The 27,949-nt window shown below is 34.6% G+C and overlaps 1 protein-coding gene and 1 non-coding gene across 5 annotated transcripts in view; both read right to left on the bottom strand.

The window, feature by feature from the left end:
* Nucleotides 1-202: 202 nt before the first annotated feature.
* Nucleotides 203-27,949, bottom strand: part of MON2 (MON2 homolog, regulator of endosome-to-Golgi trafficking) — a 119,849-nt gene continuing 92,102 nt past the window's right edge. For 2 of the 4 annotated variants that reach the window (XM_047064803.1, XM_047064806.1), the window contains exons 27-35: nt 26,647-26,790; nt 26,030-26,047; nt 25,618-25,746; nt 21,148-21,338; nt 14,442-14,502; nt 13,233-13,356; nt 10,747-10,954; nt 7,995-8,077; nt 203-1,566 (exon numbers count right to left, since the gene is read on the bottom strand). In XM_047064803.1, coding sequence (XP_046920759.1) covers nt 1,403-1,566; nt 7,995-8,077; nt 10,747-10,954; nt 13,233-13,356; nt 14,442-14,502; nt 21,148-21,338; nt 25,618-25,746; nt 26,030-26,047; nt 26,647-26,790 — 1,122 coding nt within the window. In that variant the 3' untranslated portion in view covers nt 203-1,402. The remainder of the gene's footprint in view (nt 1,567-7,994; nt 8,078-10,746; nt 10,955-13,232; nt 13,357-14,441; nt 14,503-21,147; nt 21,339-25,617; nt 25,747-26,029; nt 26,048-26,646; nt 26,791-27,949) is intronic. The other 2 variants (XM_047064804.1, XM_047064805.1) reach the window with 2 other exon arrangements.
* LOC124502807 (small nucleolar RNA SNORA38) lies at nt 5,308-5,438 on the bottom strand. Its single transcript, XR_006960055.1, has one exon. It is a non-coding gene; the product is annotated as a small nucleolar RNA SNORA38 (small nucleolar RNA).

Below are 27,949 nucleotides of genomic sequence, written 5' to 3'. Positions count from 1 at the left end.
AACCATTATGATTTCTTAATCATTGTTTTAAACATCTTTGTGTCTTCACATAAATGTTTATGCAAATGTAACTAATATGATAATACCACAATCCATTAAATAAAAAATACAGTAAGCTAGGTTAGTTTTTTAAGAAACAAGTAATGTACTCAAGAGCATTTTTCTTCTTCACTAAGATAGAAAAGTGAAACAAAATTAGCAATTCACTCCATGACAGAAAGTTTACTGTACTTCTAAATGCTTCACTGTCTCCAAAAATACACTTCTCATTGTTTTAGAACACACACACATTTTATATTTATGGGTTGGCATAGTTATTTTTTTTCTTGAGAAGACATTACAAAATGAAGCACTGAAATGAACAAAACTTCACAGGCAAAATTTAGGAAATCTGGAATCATCTTGCCTGGATCATAATTCAAAGACAGTGATAAATGCTTAGTCAGTGAGAAAAAGAAAATCAGTAGAAATATAATATGAAAAGTCTTTAAAATCCAAACACCAAATATAAAAACAGACTTACGTGAAAGCTGGGAAAGATATTTAAAGAAATGAGGTATGATGGAGTCAGAATGCTACAATATATCCCAATGTATTAAGCTAATAACTATACTTCAAAGTTGCAAAATCAGCAAATCATAAACTATTTGCTGCTGTGTTCACATGACCTTTCTGGTCAGATGTTTAATAGTCACTAGTAAATACATTTAAAATAAGCACTAAAGATAACTGCATGATCATATGGTAAGCATACCTGCCACTTAAGAAGGCAAATTATAAGTAAAAATGAAAGCAAACAATTTTGTATTAATAATAAATACAGCTTCAAGCATTTAACATTATCAATACTTTAAAAATTTAAATAATAAATGCAACTATTTTATACAGAACTGTACCATTTATTATACACACGTTTATCAGTTCCCTTTGTTTACAAAGGCTGGTTATAGATAATATGGAATGTTACAGTACCATCTTGCATAAAATTTTAGTACAATTTGTACTTGAAAAAGGGTGCAAAAACACCAGCCTAATAAATCTGACTGAATGAAATATCTTTTCTTTCTTTTTAAAAAGTACATCATTAACACATACACCACAAACTGTACATAAGCTCACTTTTAAATCACCAACTGAAGATACAGTAGCAGGTATGTTGCAGTATTAACTAACTCTCCATCAGTTTAACCTACTAAAGGCTTCCACCGCTGCTCACTCAGGAGCCTTTGTTGACATGTAAGCTTGTAATATGAATTACTGAACTCAGGTAAGTACAATTTAAAGGAGGCGAACAACAGCTGCCAAGAATTATTGGTAGTAAGAAATGTCCTTCTCATAGAAGACTCACTGAGGATCAAACAGTCTTTAGATAATCTTTCTTCTTTAAAATTATTATAGCTGGTCAAGATTCTCCATTTTGAACTTTGGATGCTGGTGGCTGCATGAAATCCTTAAAAGGAACGAGTGCCTCTTTAAGTGCAGAGCAGACTTCTGCAGACGAGCAGGTGATGCATTCGACTAGAGTTGGGTATAAAGCAATCACTTGTGCCCAGGTATTTCCATCAACTGCAATTAAAAAGTATAAAATCTCAAAAACATGTGTATTTAAATAGCAGAGATTATCCAATTAACATAACACAATCCTTTAAATACAAGGCAAAGAAAAAAATCCCCCAATATGGAGATTCCACAAGCTTATACCCTTTTCTTTTTTAATCTTTGGAAGACTTCCCGATAGATCGAATAAGATATGAGGGGGAAACATATGGTCAGAGTACAGAGTCATCCATACCAAGGAATGTGCTAAAGTCCATTTTAAATGATACTTCAATTTGTGAAGGCCTTGGAAGCTAACAAAGTAACTTGGAATTCAAACTTCTGTCATTTTCAGTGTAAGTGCCAGACAATGTAGTGCATATTTCAAGAAGAATTAGAATTAGAAAACAACTCAATTTCTTATGCAGTTGTATGCTAAAAATATAAATATTTAAATGGTTTCCCCAGTAATGTCCTTGATACTGATTTTAGTTTCAAGTGACCAAAGATCCACTCTTCTCTTGTACTGCTTCCTAATCTTTAACAGATATCACTAGATTTAAACTTCAGTGTGAAGAGACACGTCCGTGTTCCTCTCCACTATCACCAACAAGTAGTACAGTTGAACACTATTTGGTGAATGGGAAAAAGTGTTACATCCCATTTAGTTTATAATTTCCTTATACTCTGAGATCACATATTACATGTCTATTTTTCTGTAAATGCTGTGCATATTGCTGAGCGTGCAATACGCAACAAAACCAGCTGACAGATTTTGTTACACAGTATATGTATATGACACTATGAAACAAGTCTCAAATCTAGGAGGCAGTCTAGCATAAAAGAAAGATACTATATTATACACAAGGAACTTTGATTCTATTTTTCACTCCAATTCTCTTTATCTCAGCTTCTGTTGGAGAATAAAGGAATGCATTTCTTACACTAGTATTCTTCAAAATACTTCTTATAAAAACAATGACCAGGGAAGTTTGGCACATGTTGTATATATTATCTTCCTTTTGGGGGATTCATAATTCACACGAATTTATTAAAAACTTGCAGTAAAAAAGAGGCTTAACTTTATCTAATCCAGGATTTCCAAAATTAATTTGATTATGGGATTTTTTTACATTCAATATCTACTGACATCACTCATCATCATTAATATTCATTCCTGAGTACAAATCTTGGGAAATGCTGAACTGTTCATGCAATCCCTTCTTCACCCAAACAGAGGCTTCCTCAGACTGGAAATGGGAAAAAGAAAAAGGGAGGGGAGTGGATGGGTAATGGTGAAGGAGGGACTCAGGCCAGTGCTGTTTTTATCTGTTTTATATCTTGGGAATCCATAAGAGATCTCATTTGTAAAAAGAATTTTCCTTGCTTAACAGAAAACAAACAGTTTAAAGAGAAGTTTTAAACAGTCTGCTCCAGCTGTCTTCTATGAAACTTTCCACTAATCATTTAACAAAAGATTGCACAGAGAGGATTCTGGAAGAATGGCAGAGAGGAAGTACCTGGAATCTGTCTACCCACCTAGACAACAATTGTATTGGCAGAATCGGCTTGATACAACTATTTTGGAACTCTGGAGTCTACTGAAGGCTTGCAACTTCCAGAGGTAGACTTGGATAATATATTGTGGTTAATTTCGGTCAATTTCAGCTCTTAGCACAGTAGTAGCTACCCATCCCTCACCCCTAGCCATGTGGTAGGCAGCTGTGCACGTGTTCCTGGAGCAGCTTGCCTGCAGCAGGCCACAGTGGGCAAAAAGACCATATCCTCCAAATATTGGGTATCTGTGCTCTGATCGCTGCTTCTGATCATAGAGGTGTAAACAAAGGGACTTCAACAACAACAAAAAACAACTCAATTCAAAAAATGGCAAAGGACTTGAATAGACATTTCTCCAAAGGAGATATACAAATGGCCAATAATGTACACGAAAAGATGCTCAACATCTCCAACATAAGGGAAATGCAAATCAAAACTACAATGAGATACCAACTCATACTGATTAAAATGGCTACTATCAAAACAAAAAATTTAAAAAAACACAAGTATTTGTGCAGATGTGGAGAAATTAGAACTTTTGTTCACTGATGGTTGTAATGTAAAATGGTATAGCCACTGTGGAAAATAATACAGTGGTTCCTCAAAAAATAAAAAATAGAACTACCATATGATCCAGCAATTCTACTTCTGGGTATATACTCAAAAGAACAAAGCAGGGTCTTGAAGAGATTCCTGTACACACATTCATAGCAGCATTATTCGCAATAGCTAAAATGTGGAATTAACCCAAGTGTCTACCAATGGATGAATGGATAAGGAAAATATGAGACACACACACACACACACACACCACAATGGAATATTATTCAGCCTTAAAAAGGAAATTCTCCAATATGCTACAATATGAATGAAACTCAATGACATTATACTAAGCAATAAAGCCAGTCACAAAAAGACAAGTATTTTATGACTCAACTTATATGAGATACCGAGAGCAAAGTCATAGTAATAGAAAATAGAATGGTGGTGTCAGAAGCTAGGAGGAGCGGGGAATAAGGAGTTATTGTTTAATGAGTGTCGAGTTTCAGTTACAAGATAAAAAGAGTTATGGAGATAGATCATGGTGATGGTTGCACACTATTATGAAATTAATTAATACCACTGAACTATACACTTAAAAATGGCTGAAGATAAATATTTTATGTGTATTTTGCAACAACAGAAAAACTGGGGAAAAAAAAAGGTTGCACAGATTGAAACCTATTTAGATTGCCCCAGGTGGAGAGTCAACTGACAAAATTAATTCTTGGTTTACTTCTGGAAAATAAAAAAATATGCTGTTTAAGGGGGCCCCTGGGTGGCTCAGCCAACTGGGCATCTGACTTCGGCTCCGGTCATGATCTCATGGTTTGGGAGTTCAAGCCCTACATCAGGCTCTGTGCTGACAGCTCGGAGCCTGAAGCCTGTTTCGGATTCTGTGTCTCCCTCTCTCTCTCTCTCTCTCTCTCTGCCCCTCCCCTGCTCACATTCTGTCTCAAAAATAAATAAATGTAAAAAAAAAATTTTTTTTAAAATACACTGTTTAAGATCACATCCTAAACTCAGGGAAGGCTCTTCAAATTTCTTAAAATATAGTTTTTAAAACCTACCATACATATGGGGTGCCTGGGTGGCTCAGTCAGTTGAGCATCCAACTTCAGCTCAGGTCATGATCTCACAGTTCGTGGGTTGGAGCTATGCATCGGGCTCTGAGCTGGCATAGGATTCTCTGTCTCTCTCTCTTTTGCTCTCTCTGCCCCTCCCCCACCTGTGTTTTCTCCCAAAGTAAAGAAATGAATTAAAAAAAAAAAAAAATCCCACTACAGATCTTGGGCTTACCTACCAAAAGGAATGAAAAAGCTGTATGTATTGATATGGAAGTATCTCCAAATTTTATGAAGCGGAGAAAAATAAAGAGTATTCAGGACAGTAGGTATAATATGGGGCTACTATGCATATTCATTTATGTTTAAAACTGGGCGAATACTGGAGTATATATATATTGTATTTATGTAATAAACTCATGGAAAGATCCACAAACTAATAAAAATGGTTAAATGGTTACCTATGGCGAGGTAAGAACTAGGCAGATATAAAATAGGATAAAGCTATCTCAAAACTTTTCCCTGTATATTTTTGAATTTTTGGAACATGTGTATGTGGTTACTAGCTATTCAAATTCTATTTTCTCCCTCTCTCTCTCTCTCTCTCTCTCTCTGTTGGATGGTTGATCTTGAGCCTGCATGGAGCAAGCTGGCCCCAGACTTCTCCAAGTCTACATTTCTTTTCCTCCAATACTTACGTGTCCAAAGACAGGGAACTACAGACATGCCTTTGTAGGAGGGTTGCCTATACAAATTTTAAAGTAAAGATCAAGTAAAATGATAAAAACAAAATTCCCCCAAATTAAAAATAAGTCCAAAAAATGCCTCCTCTCTCACTAGAAAACCCTAACACAAATGACTAATGTTTTAAACAATTTTGGACTGGCAACGAGCAATCCAACATATTTCCACTGGAAAGGCTTGGCTTTTTCTTAGTTATCTTCTTTTTTCCTGTTTCTTAATGAAGCTTATCATAGCTTTCTAATATGTTACAATATCATCTTCATTTATGGTTACATTTAATTTAAAATTTCACTTCATATATCCAGAGCCACAATTCAAACTCTCTTAGACAATTTTTTAAATTTTTTTTTTCAACGTTTATTTATTTTTGGGACAGAGAGAGACAGAGCATGAACGGGGGAGGGGCAGAGAGAGAGGGAGACACAGAATCGGAAACGGGCTCCAGGCTCTGAGCTGTCAGCCCAGAGCCCGACGCGGGGCTCGAACTCACGGACCGTGAGATCGTGACCTGGCTGAAGTCGGACGCTTAACCGACTGCGCCACCCAGGCGCCCCGACAATTTTTAACAGTAAGTTAAATCATTTACCATTACTACACTGCCCTATTCTTGGCCCACTAGCTGTGAAAAAAAAAAAAAAAAGTTACTCAGTTTTTCTTCCCTTTTCTTCCTTTATACAAATTTTGGTTAAATTCTTGACAGCTGTCTAAAAATTCTACAAAATAACGCAAGCACTATGCACTGAAATATACTGGTTATATTTAATATACTATAGCAATAACATGGGAATTGGAGAATTTCCTGTTTAAGTCTTAAATATATTTTAGACTTGAATTAAGAATCCAATTCTATCCTATGATCTAATAAAGATTTTACTGGTCACTAGGAAGTTAATGCATGACTTCTCTCTCTAAAATATCAACCAGAACATTTTTGATGAGAACTCAAATTTGAATTTGATGGGATGAAGTCAAGATACTGCTCCAAAAATTTTCTTACAAATTCCACCCTTCCCGGGGCGCCTGGGTGGCTCTGTCGTTTGATCGGCCAACTTCGGCTCAGTTCATGATCTCAGTTTGTGAGTTTGAGCCCCGCGTTGGGCTCTGTGCTGACAGCTCAGGGCTTGGAGCCTGCTTCAGATTCTGTGTCTCCCTCTCTCTCTCTGCCCCTCCCCTGCTCACACTCTGTCTTTCTCTCAAAAATAAAGAAAGATTAAAAAAAAAAAAAAACCCACCAAATTCCACCCCCCTCACTTTGTATTGAATAAGTACAAATCTATTACTCCTTAAGGTTTAGTAAAATACTCACTCTTTTTAGGCCAAAGTACTAGTGGGTAAATTTTGAAAATGAAAAAATATGTCTTTACTTTTATTACATAATAACTGCCAGGAACAAATATCCTATGATTCATTTATTAGGCATTTATTAGGAACCTTCTTCTTGGGTATTAAAAGTACTGCTGCGTAAAGTGCCAGTCTGCTAATGTGCTTGGGCCAGAATGTAAATCAACACACTTCCTTCTTTAACAAACTCTTGTTGTATAAAAAATGTCAACTAAACCACTGTGTTTAGTGACACAAATATGCCAGCTCTTTATCCTATCCTCAAACAAACCACTTTGAGTAGCAATGCTGTAGAGGATTCAAATAGAACAAAATATGGCCCAAAAAGCCTCTCAAGAAGTTTACAAGTTAAGGGAAGTGACTGATTCATCTATATGTGTAACAGTAATACATATAGAGTGCCTTCGGACAAAGGTACACATAAACTAGCTACGAGTTCAATGAAAAGAGAAATCATTCACCACTAAAGATTAAAAACAAGGTTAAAAAGTGGAGTGGTATTTGAACTAGGTAGACATAGGTAGGAGAATGAAATAAGCAAAAGGTTAGAAAAACTTGGGTAGACTGAAAATTTATTTTGGTGGGAAACAGGATACGTGAAATCTAGTGGAAATAAAGCATAAACCTAATAGAGGCTGACAATAGTACTCTCTGCATTTGGTAGGTAATGGTACATGAAAATTTTTTGTTTTGTTTTACAAGGATGGGAAAATGAATGATCAAAGCTGCACTTTTGGAAAAATCATTTCTAGCAACAATGTAAAGAACGGAGAGAAGAGAGATGAGTAACAGAAAGGGGAAACAAATGAGATAAGGCTATAAAATGATTCAAAGTTGAACAGTTTATACTTATACCATAATTCAGTACACATGCAGGATGAAGGCTACTCCCACCCAAAACTCAGTGATGCTCCACATTAAACTTATACGAAATACTAATTATCCATGCAACACCCTAACTTCAGACCAACTTAGTTAAATAAAAAAAAATTAAAAAAAAAAGCCAAACTGTTGTTTAATATTAAGAAGCTAAAACATTTACTTAATTGACATCCTAATGGACTTGATGCTTTGCTGTCATAAGGACTGGGAAAAAGGAAGTCTAATAGTTGTTATGTTCCTAAAATTCAGTTAACTTAATAATAGAAAAGTACATCAGAAATAGAACATAAATGTTATGAGTTTAGAATAACTGAGTTTCTAAGCACTTACCATTCTCAGGCTGAGTTTTCTTAAGTGAATCAATGAGAGTACTGACTGCTTTTAAAACAAATATAATTTCTGTTACTTGTTGCCTAAAAAACAGATGGGAAATTATTTCCATCATGATTTTAAGATATGCCATGTGTGTTTACTAGGTTTATACAAATAGATATATTTCGGAAAAATACTGAACACAATACAAAGTTAATTTTAGTTTTAAATTCTTATTAAAATATTTTATTAACATATACTTCAGCGTGCAAATAAGATTTATAGTTATTTTTACCATAAGTTATCAATTTCAAAGGGAGGGGGAGGCAAACTATTCAGGCAAATCTAAATTTGTAAGATAATTGTAAAATATTTCATATAATTATTTAACATTAAGACATTTTATAATATATGCTTTTAAGGCTTCTCTACAAAAATGGTTTTTTTTCTTTTTAACTACTTAGCACCAAAAGGGATTTGCCAAAGCTTAAATGGAAATAAAAACCACTATTACCTCCTGGCACATATTTTATCATGCTGTTAAAAGAACATTTAAAATTATAATAGTACTTGTTTGATTGTCTAATACAACAAAAAGAAACATGCTCAAAACTAATCCTAAGGTGTCTCCTATTTGGAGACATCAGTAATGAAGAATGAACTTGGGAGTAAAGGATGAACAAGAGTAGCTTCATTCCCTTCTTTATCCCTACATAGTTTCCTCCCTTTCCCCTCATTGCTGACACCAATCTGTGTTTTCATTCTGCAGAAAAAATTTTTCTAATACTATGACAGAGTACTATTTCAAGCCTCCCTTTGTAAGCATAGAAGAAGTTACTGTGTTGCAATGTAGTTTAGAAAATAATGTAATGATGCTGCATCAAACACAGGATGATACAATACAATACTTTATAGGACAACTATAAGTAAGACTCAATTTAAAAGCAATAAACACTAAAAACATGAAAAATGAAGGAAAAGCTGCTTTCTGAAGTCAAATAATATGTTATAATCTAGTAAATAAAAATATTCCAAGCAAAGCAACTTTATTACTGCTTTTCCAAGTATACTTCAGAGATTATGATAAATCAATTTTCAATCATGCCCATAACCAAATTACTAACACCTGTCTTTGGAATGTTTTTATATATAAATCTGAATACGAGGAGGTATAATTTATATTTTAGAAATTCAAAATATAGTGGATCTTAAAAATAGAAATACAAATGACTATTAAGCATTGGTAATTTAAAAAAAAAAACAAACTACCATGTAACTATTTTTCATTCATCAAATTTAAAAAAGATAAAATAAATCATAAAATGGCAAATAATGTTAAAATGCTAAAAACTGAGAAAAGGACATTTATATACTTCTGGGAGAATGTAAATTGGTAGAAATTTCTGGTAGGCAATTTGGAATACATATCAAAAGCTTTAAAAATGTTTTTATCTTAGGGCACCTGAGTGCTCAGTCAGTTAAGCCTCTGACTTCAGCTAAGGTCATGATCTCACGGTTTACGAGTTCAAGTCCTGCATCTGGCTTTGTGCAGTCAGCTCAGAGTCTGGAGCCTGCTTCAGATTCTGTGTCTCCCTCTCTCTCTGCCCCTCCCCCTGCTCACAGTTTGTCTCTCAAAAATAAATAAACATTAAAAGAAATTTTAAAAATGTTTTTATCTTTTTTTAATTTTTTTTTTTAACGTTTATTTATTTTTGAGGCAGAGAGAGACAGAGCATGAACGGGGGAGGGTCAGAGAGAGGGAGACACAGAATCTGAAACAGGCTCCAGGCTCTGAGCTGTCAGCACAGAGCCCGACGCGGGGATCGAACTCACAGGCCGCGAGATCTTGACCTGAGCCGAAGTCGGCCGCTCAACTGACTGAGCCACACAGGCGCCCCAAAAATGTTTTTAATCTTTTGACAAGTAATTCTAACTCCAAAAATTTATTATAAGTAAATAAGAATGTGCACAAAGATTTGGGGCTGATGATTTACCTCTCCAATAGTACCTCAAGAGATGGACCCATAATGATTTTTGAAACTCTATCCTGACTTTGATAACTCTATCTTCCAATATTATTTTGTTTCATTTGTTTTGCTTTAAACTCTAATTCCCACATAAAAAAAATAGATTGGTGACATAACTCAAATTTATGATTACATTTTTTGATGAATTCTGATTTCTATCCCAACTTTGATTAGCTTTGGCTTAGCAGAAAGACCTAGAGCCCCTTCCACTGACACAGCTTGGCTAAGTGGAAAGCAAATTAGTTTAGGAACAAGGGCTAAATTAAGCAAACTAGATAAAAAGAAGATCTAAAATGCTAGCTGACTTGTAGAGAAATCTAAAAAAAATTGTAAAACTAACTAGGAAGTTCCCAGAGTATGGGGATTTATCAATTATTTTCTCTCTAGAGAGGTCCACACCTATGTGCTCATACAGATCCACAAGTCCTTATCCAGAAATCCTTGAGAAAACATATTTTAGAATTCAAAATTTTCTTTTAAATCCAAAAAGGAAACTTGGTACACATATCATATATTACTTAACCTTCATGACGAGTCTGAAAAAGCATCCCAAAATAAAATGCATTAATATATCTGCAGCAAAACTTATAAATATTTACACCATATAAAATAAATAAAATTATAAACAGCTTCAGGTTACATTCACATCACTTATAAAAACAACTTGGTGCTCAAAGCTTTTTTTTTTTTAAATTAATAACTATGACAGCATATTCCCTTCATCTATAAAATAAAATCTATACCTTGGAAGAGGGCATTTACCACTTAATCTTTCATCCTCTATATAGCGATGAAGTACATCTTGAGACCTCTTTAAAAGTACTGAGAGTGCCATTCGTGAGATATAGCCTTCTTGAGGTGTTGTGACTTTGTTACTGAAGGAAAACTGGAGCAATGTTTCAAAACACATTTTCGAAAATTCCTCTCTCAAACGAATATCAATCTCTGCTTCTGTAAAATTAACAACTTTTGATGGTTAATAGGAAGTTAAATTAATAACCTTAATGATAACAATTTAGCAAACTAGGAACAGAAGGAAATTCTTCAACTGATGAAGAGCATCTATGAAAACCTTCCAGCTAACAGCATGTATATAACAATTTTCCCCCTTTCAAGATCAAAAACAAGGCAAGACTGTCAACTCTCATCATTTCTACTTAGTATTTTTCTTGTCTTGTTTTTTTTCATACTCTTTGACAGCACTATAAAATACTTTTCAATGGTTTGCCACAAGGTCAAGCTTGTGATTTTTCTTTCTTTCTTCTTCCTCCCCCCTTCCTACTTTCCTCTTAGCAACATCTTTCTAGAGCCAGACCTGAGCTCTATTCTGGACTACTGCTCTCTAGACCTGCTGTCCCGCTATCTCCTAGAACTAGTCTTTGTCATAGCCTGGGAATTGTTTTTATTCTCTTATTGTATACCCCACTTCCTAGATCCATACCTTCCATTTCCTTGGCTTACTCCTTTGTTTTCATGGAGCACATTCTAGAATGTCTCAGAAAGACTATTCTGAATAGGAAGTAACATTTTTGAGAACTTGCATTTCTGAAAATATCATTACTTTACTGTGGTACTCAAAGAGTTGTTCCTTAGCAGCATCAACATCACCAGAAAACTCGTTAGAAATGCAAATTCTCATATCCCACCCCATACGTACTGAATCAGAAGCTCTGAGAGTACAGTCCAGCAATAACTTGCCCTTGCAGCTGATTATAATACATGCTGACGTTTGAAAATTAGCATTCTACACTTATACTCTGCCAACAATGGGCCCACATTTAAAACTCCTTCTTAAAAATCCTTTCCATTTCTAACTCTCAAACTACTGCATCAACGTCTTTTAGCATACGGTGCTGCTACTGAAAAGTCCAATGTCCTCTTGATACAATTCTTCTGTGTTGGACTTTTTTCTTTTCTTTCTGAAATCTTGTAGAATCTTCTCTTTATCCCAGGTATTTTGAAATTTCCTAACAACATGCCTTCTTGTGGATCTTTTTCTTTCACTGTTCTGGTCACTGAGTGGCCATTTTTAATTTGGAGACTGATTTCTTCAGTTTATGTATTTAATAATTTCCTCTGTTAGCTTTGCTCTATTTTCTCTTTCTGGAAGACCTATTGTCAGATGTTAGACCCCTTGGATTCATTTTATTTCTTCTTATGTTGTCTACTTTTTGTCTTTCTCTACTTCCTGGTTTACCTCCTTATATTTTCTTGTAACCCTTCACTGGACTTGTTATTTCAGCTGTCACATTTTTAGTTTCTATGAGCTCCTTCTTATTCTGATTCCTCCTTGTTAACAGTATTTTTTTTCATGAATATAAATCTTTTATCTCTTTGAACATCCTAATTATAATTGTGCTTTTTTGGAGTAATGTTTTTATGGCTCTGAATTTTATCTGTTTCCTCTCAGTTTCTTTTACTCCCTCTTTATTTGTTTTTTCTCTTTCATGTTGAAAGATTTTCTCTGAAAGCTTTGGCTATCAGGTCATACTTAAGAATGGTGGGGACCAAAACTGATCCCTGGAACCTAGGTCTTTATAGAAGCCTGGTCCTGTTTCTATGTATATGTTTCTATGTATATGTTTAAAAAAAAAACCCTCCAAGTTAAAGTTGAGAAGTTTGTGTCCAATGGGAAAGTCATTGGAAGAAATGTCCAAATACCTTCCTTACCTTGGTATATTTAATACTATAAATGGCAAGAGGTATCATCAGAAACTGCTAGAAAAAGTATACATGGCAACTCAGTAATCCTTATTAAGCTTAAAGTATTTACATCTGATTATATTGTTTGTAACACACATTTTATAAAAATGTATCTAGAAATTTTTATATACTCTTTAATAATAAAAAGTTGACTGTATTAATATAAGTAGTATTTAATTATTTTTTCTGAGACTATTATTTTTGTTAAATCTGCACTTAACCACATCACTTTTAAAACTTGTTTGGGCTGGGAAAAAGAAGTGCTGTAGTTTGTGAAGTAAGCAGTATGAGAGACATCTAGTGGCCAGACTACACACATTTAAATGTTCTTCAAAGTCCTTAGCACAGTTTAACAGAATATTCACATTTTCCCCTCAGAAAGCTTAATGTTCTATCATGTTCTTAGAAATTACCTTAACCATTCTCCAGTTTACATTTTACCATAATCACAGGAGTAAACATTTATATAGTCAGCTTCTTCCAAAGTACTTCAATACATTTTTAATAAATCATTAAAATAACATACCTGTAAATGAAGATGACTGAGAATGTATTGAGCCCTTATTAAGCATAGTCATTATCTGACCAACAAATTCCTTAGGAATAAAATTGGCATAAGGTAGTATCTCAGTGCTGATAAGCTGAACTACCTAGAACAAAAGAGGCAAACTCAAATGCATTTTGTTTTTCTTGAAAGAGACCAACTCAAATGACAGTATCTAGAGTAAAACCTAAATTTTATTTTAAAAGAAAATCAGCTAAAGAATCTTCCTTGAAGTACACAAACATTTTAATGTTAACATACAGGATGAGTAGTCCATTTCCCTCATTTGTCTTAGTAATAATAATAAATTTATTACAAAATAGTCAATACTATAGACTGTTTACTATGCAACCATTTTAGTAAATGTTGATGTTATATGAAATGTATCCATGCTAGAATAAACTATCCAAAACAGAATTAAGAATAAGATTGAAATCACTTTTTATAACCATAAACGAGACAAAAGAGAAAGGAAAATTACATTCATTTTTGTTAAATAGCTCATTTCTAATATATAATGTGTTTTTTGCCCTTTGATGAAAAAGAAGAAAAGTTTACAAGAGTTTTAATACAGAAACGGACAAAAAGCAATATTTTATACGTATACTTTTTGGATATACTTTAAGGTAATTTACTTCATTTACTTAAAAGTTCTTTCATCCTGCTTAAAGGAAAATCATCAAACCACCACCCCCAACAAAAAAATCTATAACCAAAAGAACTACTTCTTTAAAGTCAATTTATAATCAACAAAATATATTCTTCAACAAGCTCTCATTACGTGCTTCAAGAGTTTGAGAGCCTCTATCTACAGCTGGTTAAAAACAAAAATCTAAACAACTTATTGATTAGTTTGAACGACAAACACCTGGTTTGCCAAACTGTAGCACAAACTCTCAAATGCGTGCTCAATGACTGAGATTTTACTGAATCAACTACTTTTTAAAATTATTAAATGGACACAACTATGGATCTAGACAACATACACACAGCACAAAGCTAACAAATAAAAGGAAATCATGTCAGTGCTTTAAGAACCAACCTTTAATCTCTGTGAGAGTTTTAAAGCTTTTAGGTTCAATCTTAACTTACTAACCCTACTTGTTCTTTTAGCAATTTCATAATTTCAACATTTCTACTATTTGGTTTGCACAAATGGTTACAGGAAAATGTTTTAAACCGCTTCCTCACCTCAACGTCAATACTTTCATTTCTCTGAAATTCTTGAATAGAGAGATTATCTGGAGGTATGCTAAAAAATAAACAAATAAAACACTTGATTTTTAAAAGTAACATGTTCCCTGGAAATAAGCAGTATTCATCTTTTTTTTTTTTTTAATTTTTTTTTTCAACGTTTATTTATTTTTGGGACAGAGAGAGACAGAGCATGAATGGGGGAGGGGCAGAGAGAGAGGGAGACACAGAATCGGAAACAGGCTCCAGGCTCTGAGCCATCAGCCCAGAGCCTGACGCGGGGCTCGAACTCACGGACCGCGAGATCGTGACCTGGCTGAAGTCGGACGCTCAACCGACTGCGCCACCCAGGCGCCCCAATAAGCAGTATTCAAATGACAAAAAGGATTTATTTTCTCACCCAGGTTAGACATTACCATTTATTTAAAAGAACAGTATTTTTAATTAAAGTTATTAGTATAATAAGGACTATACCAATTACAAACATGAATTTCTTAACTACAAAAAATGCTTGGTCCAATCCTGAATTAAATAAAATCTGTAAAATTAAACTCCTTTCAGTATTATGAATGAAAAAAACAATAAAAAGTGAGGGTATTACTATCATCTGCAGCTACAACAAAAATTACTACTGTGAGGATACCTGAATTCACTTACACTGCCAGTGACTTAAAAGAGTCTTGGTTATCTGCTGAACCCATTCACTCAGAGACTGGCCATTAATCACTAATTTGTAATAAACATAATGTATTAAAGATCTTTACATTAAAGATAGAGAACATCTAAAACAAAACAGGGCTGATTCAGACTTTCTAAAGCAGAAAATTATTCCAGCAAGATCAATGGAAATCAGTTATTCTGAGAGAACCAAGGTGAATTCTAAACCATGTGGCTCCTAATTAGAATGAGCGGTAAAATGGTATTAAACTTACAAAGCAGTGAAATATTTACTTAAAAACAGCTGAGAATAAGATGTTAATGATTGTTACAGTAATGACAGCGAAAAATTACAGAGCCAGCCACTGTACTAAGAGCTTTAATTTGTATTATTTCATAAGTTCCCAGAGTAACCACATGTAGCAAGTATTATCCTCATGTAATTGACAGAAGAGGAAACTGAGGCTTTGAATGCTGGTAAAATGACCAAGAATGTACTGTAAGCAAATGACAAGGCCGCAATTTGACCCTAAACTTCTCTGGTATTTGAGCCTAAATTCTTCTCTTTCATGTTGTAAATGTAAAAGCAGTGTTAGTTACCTTAGATTTAGAGTTATAATATACAGTTTTGTATCTAGGGCTATTTTTGCTCTAGCATTATTTGGTTTTTCTATTTATAAGTATTAGAATACACACAAGCACTCGTGCACATGTACTCTGTTATGGGTACCAGATCTTTACTTGATTTAGATGTTTTTCACTCAACAAATATTTATTGAGTATCAGATGCTTTGTACCATATACAGCATTGAGTTTGAGCAAGATGGTGTTCAAGATCCTGCTGTGAACAAGATGCACTTAGTCTCTGTTGCATGAAACTTGCATTCTGGTGTGCAAGTCCTAGACTAATTCTATAATCTGCTAGTAGGAAACTACAGGAAAAATTTTAATGACATGTACCCAAACTGGAACCAATGCTGGGAATTTCATAACTGCTACAACTAATGTAGCTTCACAGATCCTATCTGTATCTCTGGAGATAAAAGCTGTGTTTAATTCTAATTTATAATCAAGTAATATAAGTGTTCAGTGATACAAAAAAAATGGTGATAATGGTGGAGGTAACTGAGGATGGGCTATGAATTAAAAAAAAAAGCTTATTAGGAACAGACAGTAATAATATAAATGTGACAGGGATCATGTATCAAACACTGAAGTGGATCTTAAAATATTTTATGAGGAAAGAAAGCATACCAAGTCAGAAACTCAAAAGTTCACTCCTAATTCCAGCGATCAAAAAAATCAGGAAATTATTTAATGATGCATAGGTTAAGTATTCTGGTCTCAAAACTCAAACTAATGGTTATTTTTTTTAACTTATGCTTAGTATCCTTACTAAACACTTTGAGCATATCAAAAAAATTGGTTGAGCTTCTAAAAAACTGATGATTAACACAGTTTACCTATAAATTATAAGTAGAGATGGTGAATATTGCAGGTAGAAACAGGCCATATAAGATCCTTAATTCTCTAAGATGGAGGTAATTTTAAAAATTATCTTCACAAATATTTAGTTGAAATAAAATAACTGATAAAGTATGATTTGTATTTTTTGTCAGTTCTCTCTGCATGGTACATTCAAAAAGTGTAATGAGATACAATTTCATATACTATAAAATTCACCTCTTAAATTATATAATTCAGTGCTTTTTAGTATCTGCACAAAGTTGTGCCACTTCTAATTCTAGGATATTTTCATCACTCCTGAAACACATTCTGTACTTTGACCAGTCACTCCTCATCCTCTCCTCTCCCACCTGTAGCAACCATTAATCTACTTTCTGTCTTTACACATTTGCCTATTCTGGACATACCCCATAAGTGACATCATACAATATATGGACTTTTGTGTCTGGTTTCTTTCACATAGCATAACATCGTCAAGATTCATCTATACTGTAGCATGCATACATCAGTATTTTATCCTTTCTTATGGCTGAATATTCCAATTTGTGGACATACCACATTTACTTTATCCACTCATCAGGTGACAAACATTTGGATTGTCTTCATTTGGGGGCTATTATGACAAATACCACTATGAATATTAGTGAACAGGTTTTTGTGTGAACATGTTTCATCTGAATTCTTTTGGGTAGTACTTAGTGATTTTTAACTTAAGGTCCACAGACCATTTGTATGAATCCCCAACCCCCCAGCCCAAGTGTATTCTAGAGGACAAGCACCATGTTTCAGTACTCCAAGGATGATTGAATGAACTCCTAATAAACTTCAAGTGTCTACCAGATTACAGTCTTTATGTTTTTCATCTTTAATCATGTTTTTTCTTTTTCTCCTTTCAACTATTTATTTATGATAGTCTTCAATGATGTCCAAAGCCTTCGTTTTCTTCTAGCTAATTTTGATTTTATTTGTATTTCTTTGTTATTACACTGCCTTGCCAAAACAGCTTAAAGAACAAAAGAAAGCTAAGCATTATAAAGGCATGGTTATTCAAAGTCTCAGAGTATATATTAAGTTAAAGGACTTATAAATGTTCCAAGATGAAATATGCTCAAATATTAGTATTATATAAAAACTAAGGCCTTACTATTCCAAGCAACATTCTGAAACACCCTACTGTTCAATATTACTGATGAACTTCAGTTATAGAACAAGTACATACATGACATAAAATACTATTTTGTGATTTCCAAAGTAATCAATTATTTGAAAAACAAAAAACAAAACCTCATGAAACTGAAAATGTGCATTGTTTTAAGTTCTCCTAGTGAGCACTGCCATTTTTAGCTTCAGCTAACTAATGCAAGTTTTCAATTTGAGCTTTAAAATATTTTTTGGACTATGAAATAAAAATGACCAGTCCAAGGTCAACAGGAAGTAGGTGATAGAGTCCAAAGTAGGTCATGACTTTCAATGTAGGGTATGTCTCTACTACTCCATGTAGTAGAAGGCTTAAATCTATAAGTAGAATAACTACAACTAACACTGATTCTGTGTTACTGACAGCTGAAGTCAGTATCTTTATTATTTTCTAGCCATTATACACAATTCCAAATTTAGAAGTAAATTTCCTACTCCTAGTTATTTACAGTTTTGGTCTTTAAAATTCTAGTTTAAAATACGGCTTTTTGATGGGAAAGGATACGGATAGCATCACTTTCTCTTAAGGAAAGGAAATAATGAGGATAATAATAGTGGTAGCAAGCATTTTAAAAGCACTTACATGCCAGGTACTACTCTAAGGAGTCATTTATTTTAAGTGACTTAACCCTCATAATGACCCTATGAGTTAAGTATAATTCCCATTAACAGATAAGGAAATGAGTTCCTGAGAGGTTAAGTAACTTGTCCAAAACATCTCAGTTATAAAGTAATACAGTCAAGGTTTGAATCCAGATGGCCCCACTCCTATGTCAGTGCTCTTACCCACTATGCTGTCTGCTTTCTTAAGTAATATGATTTTCAACATACTCAATACACCCAAAACTTTAATGTAAGCAGGGCTGCCGTTGAGCTAAAAACTATAATGAATTATAGTACGACTGCATTAATACAAAATGACATAAGATGTGCAGTTTCTATTATTAGGCCTTTTGTTTCATTGCCTTCTTTATTGTACACAAACACATAAAATTAATTTCAGAAAACTGAACTTAATAAAATAAGAACAAAGTATGGAAAATGAAAAATGTTCAGTAAGAAACCTGAGAATTAAGATGGTAGAAAGACCCAGCCAAAAGAAAACAAAGAAGTTTTACTCATTGCCAAAAAACCTGCTCTAAAAGGTTATATTATTATGGGACACCTGGCTGGCTCAGTTGGTGTAGCGTGCACCTCTTGGTCTTGGGGTTGTGGGTTCAAGCCCCATGCTAGGTGTAGAGATTATGTAAAAGTAAAATCTTTAAAAAATAAATAAAAAGAAAAATAAACAAAAATTTAAAAAAAATAAAAAATAAATAAAAATAAATAAAAATAAAATAATAAAGCAACATGAATATACAGACAACTGAGAAGGAAAAAGAAAAGTCTAAACCTATTTGATTCATACAAATTAATATAGTGATTTTTGGCAATGGAATCCACAAAGAAATTCAAATTTTCAGAGTTACAGATAAAAAGATAATTTGTTTCAATGTGCTTTGAGTCCTTATAATTTTCCTGCAAATACAGAGTATGCTTACATTGGTATTTACAAGATTTCTAGAGATGAGATACATAAGAAAGTAAACAAGGGGTACTTGGGTGGCTCAGTCAGTTAGGCGTCTGACTCTTGATATGGGCTCAGGTCGTGATCTCGTGGTCCTATAATTGAGCCCTACCTTGGCTCCACGCTGAGTGTGGAGCATGCTGAGGATTCTCTCTCTCCCTCTCTCTCTGCCCCTCCTCTGCTTGTGTTCTTTCTCTCTCTCTCTCTCTCTCTCTCTCTCAAATAAATAAACTTAAAAAAAAAAAAAAAAAGTAAAACAAAATCTGACCACTTGTGGAAACAGAAATTAGGATGTTACTACTTTCTTTTTTTTTTTTTTTTTTCAACGTTTATTTATTTTTGGGACAGAGAGACAGAGCATGAACGGGGGAGGGGCAGAGAGAGAGGGAGACACAGAATCGGAAACAGGCTCCAGGCTCTGAGCCATCAGCCCAGAGCCCGACGCGGGGCTCGAACTCACGGACCGCGAGATCGTGACCTGGCTGAAGTCGGACGCTTAACCGACTGCGCCACCCAGGCGCCCAGGATGTTACTACTTTCAATTTTGAAATACCAGATAAGCTTTTATACAAAATTTAAGTTAGCCCACAGATTCCTCATTCATAAAATTTAGTATGTCTTCTAATTATCCTACTCTCATTCAGTGAGGGGTCAAAAGATGATCCATAAACATAAGCCTTCAGATGGATGTCACACAATGAAAATTCCACTCTTCTTCACCAAAACTAACATATTTTTTTATTTAAAAAAAATTTTTTTTTAATATTTATTTATTTTTGAGAGAGAGACAGAGCATGAGTGGGGGAGGAGCAGAGAGAGAGGGAGACACAGAAACCGAAGCAGGCTCCAGGCTCTGAGCTGTCAGCACAGAGCCTGATGAGGGGCTCGAATCCACGAACCGTGAGATCATGACCTGAGCCGAAGGTGGACGCTTAACCGACTGAGCCACCCAGGTGCCCCCACCAAAACTAACATCTTAAAGAGCTAATCATGATCATCACTAATCGTATTTATTCTGGTGCAACACTAATTTATTGCAATTGTTTTCCTCTTGCGATGTCAAATGGGCAGCAGATTTAAAAAACAGATCTTCTTAGCTTCCTCAAGTTAAAACCTTAATTATGATGCATCCATATTGTCTTACAGACTTCTGTCTTAAAAACACAGGGCACCTGGGTGGCTCAGTTGGTTAAGTGTCTGACTTTGGCTCAGGTCATGATTTCACGGTTTCTGAGTTCGAACCACGAGTGAGGCACTGTGCTGACAGCTCAGAGCCTGGAGCCTGCTTCGGATTCTGTGTCCCTCCCCGCTCTGCCCCTCCCCAGCTCTTGCTCTGTCTCTGTCTCTCTCTCTCAAGAATAAACATTTAAAAAGACAAAAAAACAAAAAAACCACTGTAGGGGCACCTGGGTGGCTCAGTGGGGTAAGCTTCCGACTCTTCATTTCAGGTGAGGTCACAATCTCACCGTTCGTGGGACTGAGTTCTGCAACAAGCTCTGCACTGACAACGCAGAGCCTGCTTGGGATTCTCCCTCTCTTTCTGCCCCTCTCCTGCACATGGGGTCTCTCTCTCCCCCTCTTTCTCTCTCAAAATAAATAAATAAGCTTAAAAAAACAAAAACAGTGTAAAAAGCAAAAATCTCCGTTGCTCATGATAATGTACCTAGTGGATAAAGGTCTACTCAGTCTTGCTTCGTATACAACATGGCAATCTTAATAATTACTTTGTTAATGAGTAATGAGAAAGACTGTTTTTAGATCAATCACAGGTACTTTTTGAGAGATTGTCTTAATTGTAAAATTGAATGAGCTGACCTTTTAGTAAAGAGAAAGTCTTCAAAAGTATTGGCTAGTTCTGGCCACATACTGTCAAATTTTCCAGAAGAAGCATGCTGCCGGGCAACAGGTAGCCCAATAGAAAGAACTTTGAGGAGAGAAGATACTGCTAGTTTCCATGTGCTTTCAGAAGGGCAGGAATATTTCAAACTGAGAGGAACCCTAAGGGTCTGTGAAAATAAAGACAATTTAAGATACGTATTAATTAAAATATATAAATGCAACTTTAATTACTTAAAAAAAACTATAGCAAAGAGAAAAACATAAGAGCACAGGTATTTTCACTTAAAAAAAGGATATTATTTTCTAGAAAAATCAGTATTTCAGACATGGTCCTCAAATCCTACTGCCTAAAAAGATATTCTGTTTCCATTTTATAAACAATGACCTTGAATGAGTAACAACCTTTTGAACTTCAGTTTCTCATCATAAAATATAGGGATGTTATCCAAAAAGATAGGAATAGTAAACTTAAAATTTCGCAGTTTCTCTCAACTTACTGTTACAGAATTAGAACGTTCTGCTATATTTTTCCTAGCAGAAAATAATTTGACTGATGGGGTTCTCCCATTTAAGAAAGATCAACACCTTGTATTTTTTCACTATTGGTTAGGTAAATATAACCTAAAGCATCAATACTTTGAAGTCTTATGTTTTATCTCTAAAATTCTTTGAACTTTATGTTCTACTCTAACATTTTAATGTAGTTTTTCATTTTCCAAGTTATTTCAGTAAGTTTGATAATTCAGAAAGACTGTTTATTCCTTAACCCTTGCAGATACAGGAGTAAAGCATCTGAGTTACATATAGTGATGTGACTGTGATGTTGAGATTTACTTTTTAACTGGTCAACTTTTGAGGTAGGTTGCTATAAACCATTAAAGAACTAATTTGGTGGTTCAGAATGAAGTCCTCTGGCTATAGTTCTATCCAGCAACTACAAGGCTAGACTGATCAAACTCCCAGTTTCAGCATATCAGCAGATAATGTACATTAGAGTAAAAATCCTACTTTTATATAAAAATCCTCGTCTCAGAAAGATAAAGAGTAGCAGAGATAAATTTTCATATTTCAAGGTTATGGAGTGAATATAAAACTTACTTTCATCATCCTCCATACAAATTATTACTTACTCACTTCATGAACCATTACATGTTAGCATGAAATGGGCCTCCACTAAGAGATAATTAGCCTAGCCAGATCTATTCCTTTCCTTTCCCCAGGTGCTTTGGGGGAACCTGACTTCAATTCCATTTGGGATTTAGGGTAAAGAGATGATTAGCTCATTAAGCGAATCAATCTACTCCATTTCCCTGACCATAATCACTGGTTCAAGACTGGGCATAGGACTAAAGCTGGTCCAATTAAGGTTAATTTTAGAAACTTAAGAAGAATAATATGATAAGAACCACGTATATACACACACCTCCTACTGGACATCAAACCCCTTATTAGCCTGTAACTATGAGGAGAAACATGGGGTGTAATCAATCTTTGGAAAAGCAGAATGGAGAGAAAAAAAAACTTGATTTTTGTTGACACTGCAGAACCACTGGATAAACCAATCCTAAAACCCTCCATCTCTGAATTTTCCAACTAAGCATGGCAATAAATCCTTTTTATTGTTAAGGCTAATCAGAGCCTGAGTGTTTGCCATTTGCAAAGAAAACAGCGCTAAATTATACAAGGGCCAGTCTAAGTTAACATTTTATAACTCAAGGTTAGATAAAAGAAAAATATAATTAACTACTACAATTAATATTTTACTGAAATTAAGGGAATGTTACACACAGTGGATTTATGTGATTTGTACATTTTTTGTTTAAAAACATGTAAGCAACTAAGATGGAGATTGGTTTAAAGCATATACTCAGTAAATCTGTGTGGAACTGAGAAATCTGCTCTTGCTGCCGCAAAGCTCACAATTTTTGAGAAAGAGTCTTGTCCAATTAATCACAATACAGTGTAGTGAGTGGCATCAAGAAAGGGGCAGCATAGGAGCGCATGGGTGGCTCAGTCAGCTAAGTGTCCAACTCTTGTTTTTTTTAATGTTTACTTATTTATTATTTATTTTTAATGTTTATTTATTATCTTTGAGAGAGAGATAGGCAGAGTGCGAGTGGGAGAGGGGCAAAGAGAGAGGAAGACACAGAATCCGAAGCAGGCTCCAGGCTCTGAGCCATCAGCACAGAGCCCGATGCGGGGCTCGAACCCATGACCCGTGAGACTGTGACCTAAGCCAAAGTTGGGCACTCAACTGACTGAGCCACCCAGGTGCTCCAAAGCATCCAACTCTTGATTTCAGCTCAGGTCATGCTGTCACAGTTCTCTGAGTTCAAGCACCACACTGTGAGTGCATAGCCTGTTTGGGATTTTCTCTCTCCCTCTCTCTGCCTGCTCACACAAGCTCTCTCTTAAAATAAACAAACATTTTTTTAAAAGGGGTAGGGGGAAGGAGTACAGAAAAAAGATTATTTAATTCTTTTAAACATACAAACTGATTCATGTCACTCTTCAATGGCTAAAGAATAAAGTCTGATTCCTTACAATGGCTTATAAGAACCATAGCTATTTTTTAAGACTTATTCTAGGTCCTGACATCTCCCTAAATGGAATTTCTCAAAATTTCTTTAAAAAATACCACAATCTTTTACATTGCTTAATCCCTTGCCTTCTCCCTAGCAAATCTATTACTCCTTTAAGTGTCACTTCTGTTGATCCTTGCCAAAATCCTCTGGACAGTTCAGTTATTTCTTTGTCTATGGGGGATGGGAGGTGGGAACCTAACTTTTTATTCAGCACTGACTACTTGGCAAGTATCATTATAAGCTGTATCTCGAATGAGTCTCTCAATAGTTAAGACATATAAGTGGTATTGGTATCAACCTTCTTTTATAGATGAGAAACGCTCTGACAGGTCCATTTACCCAAAATTATACAGCAGCAAGTAAACAGCAATACACTCAGGCAGGTCTATCTGAATCCACTGTGTACTCTTCACTTAGGACTTAACATACTTTGTCTGCCTTTTCTATATTCCCTTCACTGAATTATTAAATGTAAGAATTATCTTGCTCATTTTTAAATTTCTACTAGTTAGTACCTGGCAACAGAGGTGCTTACAAACTATTCTCAATGAATGAAGAGAGAACAGCTGTGATGGGATGAGTAGGGAGGGGAAGGAAGAGTATGACAAAAATCACGGGAAGGAGTTTCATAGGACAAGGAGGATAATTAGAAAAGCACACAGGATTTGAAGATTTGATCTTCTAAACTTTTAAGTCATTTCTGGAGCACCATATGAAAGTAAGCCAGCATGCAGTGGGGTGAGAGCGAGTGGCAGCTTAGATGAAGGCCACAAGCTGTTTATTTTTTTTTTTTTTAATTTTTTTTCAACGCTTTTTATTTATTTATGGGACAGAGAGAGACAGAGCATGAACGGGGGAGGGGCAGAGAGAGAGGGAGACACAGAATCGGAAACAGGCTCCAGGCTCCGAGCCATCAGCCCAGAACCTGACGCGGGGCTCGAACTCACGGACCGCGAGATCGTGACCTGGCTGAAGTCGGACGCTTAACCGACTGTGCCACCCAGGCGCCCCGGCCACAAGCTGTTTAAAGGAATTTGGAAGGAAAGAAAAGCTGAAAGGGGATGGGCCATTTGAGTAGTAAGTAAAGTGAGAGAAAGTTCTTCTATAAAGGGCTTAATCATCTTTCCAAGGTACAGTTTATGAGACTAAAAGGAAAATGAAACAAAGCATCACCAACAAAAAAAGAGGGAAAGAGGAAAGGAGGGACACAGAGAGAAGGATGAGCTTTGAAACAGAGAAAGGCCTTCTCCATGAGGGAAGACATTTCATATTGGCCTATAGAAGGCAAGGTTTAGGTGTGTTCTTCAAAACACAGGGAAAAAAAAACAAGAAATAGACTTTGGAAGAATCAGACATAATCCACTAGAGATGAGTTTTTGCAAATGGTTGTCCATACACTGGGGAACTGGCTTTAAAAACAAAAAAAGGCATGCATGATCAGTTAAGTCAATGGGCTATAAACTTCTCCCTGAATACTCATCAACCTTGAAGTATAAGAAACAGGATACTTTGTTATCCTGTGGCAAAATTTAAGAAGTGAAAAAAAATCTAATGCATACTTACTTTAAAGTATTTTTTATTAAAAAAAGAACTTTTCTTCCCATACTTTGGCTAGCTAACTTGGATGTGAATTAAAAAAAAAAAAAAAAAAAAAAAAAAAGAATTTTTCATACTGTAGAAAAATGGCTTCCTAAATATGATCCATGAATGTTGGAGAAAAGTCTCTACAAATAATTATATAAATATTTTCCATTATCTCAATATATGATAATATATCACTACCTATAATTTCAATAATTTACTGTAATTTCAATAATAGTATCATCATCAAGTGAAAGTATAGAAATTTAAAAAAAGATACCTTAATAATATTCTGGAGTACTTTCTCATTCACCACTGCTTTGTGACAGGCTGTTTTTTGGTATAAATCCACAACTACTTCTAAAGACCTTTCAGCAAACGGTACATAATTCAAGGCTACCCATTCCGCCTAAAAAGTAATATTTTCACATGGAGTTAAAAATAAATGAGATTAAATTATGTTGTTTTCAAAGAGAAACCTTCTTTGTCTTAAAGTTCAGTCCTTGGTTTTAGGTCAAGATTATATCACATGCAAAGTTTTCAAAGAGATACGTACTTCATGAAAGAGTAATTTTCAGCCAGGCAAAAATTAAAACTATCAGAAAAAGCAGAGAGCATTCTATCAAGTACTGGGAAGGATGTGTTTTACTTGTTGCCAATAGGTTAGGACAATTTTAGGAAATTTAACTCACCGGTGCAAATAGTTGGATCTATTGTGATTCCATTGTGTTGCAAGACAAATAGAATGAGAAAAGTTAATACACATTAAAACTACTTTTCGGATGATGTAAAATTATTTTATGTTGAGGGAACAAAATCAGCCTGTGCATGCATTCAGAAACTTACTTTTCCTCTAAGCCAAAACAAAGCCAAAATTTGCCAACTATGGCTATAAAAATCTTTGACATAAAATCCAACTACATTTCACACCAGCAGTAGACAATTTATTTAGCACACACAGATTTCTTCATTTTGTATTACAGATATTTAGACAAGATTAGGCTTAGGGATTTAGAAGCCATTTTGTAATGGGGTGGGGCAGCCAAGAAAGGACCTCTGAAGAAAAATGTAACATGAAAGGCCAAACTTTCTAGAGAACTACTTGAGAAAGGAAAGTCAAAAACAAGAAAAAAATGGAACACGGAAAAGGTTTTCCAAAAAGTGTTTCTTTTCAGTTTAAACTGTTAACAGACATATGAAAGTTTATTTGTAAATGACAAATTTCTGAGATACTCAAAAGTCCATCTTAAGTGGAACTGTTAATAAGGCATGAAATCTTACAGAGAAAATATAATTTAGAGTAAATTACCTGATTATATTTTGCATTTGCAATGTGCTTTGTTTCCAGCTGTCCATACTGTGGAGGTTTACAGGAAAATTCCACAAATGCCAGTAACTGGTCAAATATAGCTGGATACATTATCTGCATGTTTTCTGGCCCTACACAGATGGCCTATAAAAGCAAAATATGAACAACAGAATGCATAATCTAAATTCCAATAAGTTCTTCACTGTATATGCACTTAACCAAAGAATCTGAAAGACTGTCCTATTTTATATAAGTATTATACAATCTTTTATAAGCCCTGAAGGACACAGCTATTACAAGCTATTTTAAGCTATTATTGAATACAGTGTAAGCTAACTGTGTTGATCAGCTAAAAAATGCCTTTTAATAAAAAGTGTGATTTATTACTTAACAGACTAGAAAAAGAGCAAGCACTTGAAGAGGAGTCCCAGGCAGTCCTGAGGTTCCACAATCCGATCATTTGTTCAGTAATACAGCCATTAGGTCATCAAGAATGCTTCATTGACCAAGAGGATATTGACTGATACTGACTTCTATTTAAGTAATGGCATCAGTTCACTGAAATGACAGCTGATTTCTGCACTATGCTTAGTCTCCTAACTTTAACAAATAATCATGTATACCATCATTGGGAAAATGTGTGAAAATTTGTTTCTAAAAGAAATGTATATGTGAATTTTTTGACCTGGCAGTGTATATTTAATGTTTAATGTATCTGAATATACAGACTTGATTTAAAACAAAAGAATTTAAAATTTTTAATAGAAATTAAACTTATTGCTATGAATAATTTGATAAAACAGAATAAAATACATATCCTGACACTACAGATTTTAATTACTTCAGATAGCCTGAAAGTACTTAAAATGAGTCTTATATTTTCATTTTTTCTAGCAACAAATGTGTTTTCTCCTCCCATCCTTTCACATATTCCTGTTTTAATGTTTCTTTTCTGTGTGAAAAATATTCAATGATAGTATTTATGTAGTATCTAAAATATACTTGCGCTTTATTTACAAAACAAAAAACATAATCATTCTGCACTTGAATACTCTCAAAATACTAGATCAAAATTCAAAGCATTTCAAATTTTTAGGGAATTCCTTTAAAAAGATGCACACAACATTTATGGTTTTCCAGAACCCATGACTTTTTGATCTGTCAGGTAATAGATTAATTTTATCTTCCCTCAGAGAAGACAGAGCCATTTAGTTTTAACTGAAGTTTTAGAGAAAAGTGTCTTGAAATATAAAGTAGATAAGCAAAGTGCTGCCCATACCTAAGTTAGATCATCCTATAAATA

The sequence above is a fragment of the Lynx rufus genome, unplaced genomic scaffold (genome assembly GCF_022079265.1).
Source record: "Lynx rufus isolate CCGP_SWC_20201006 ecotype Redwood Valley unplaced genomic scaffold, mLynRuf1.p SCAF_7, whole genome shotgun sequence".
Lineage (NCBI taxonomy): Eukaryota > Metazoa > Chordata > Mammalia > Carnivora > Felidae > Lynx > Lynx rufus.
Note: the sequence above shows the minus strand (reverse complement) of the source record. Positions and strands in the feature narration are given on the sequence as shown.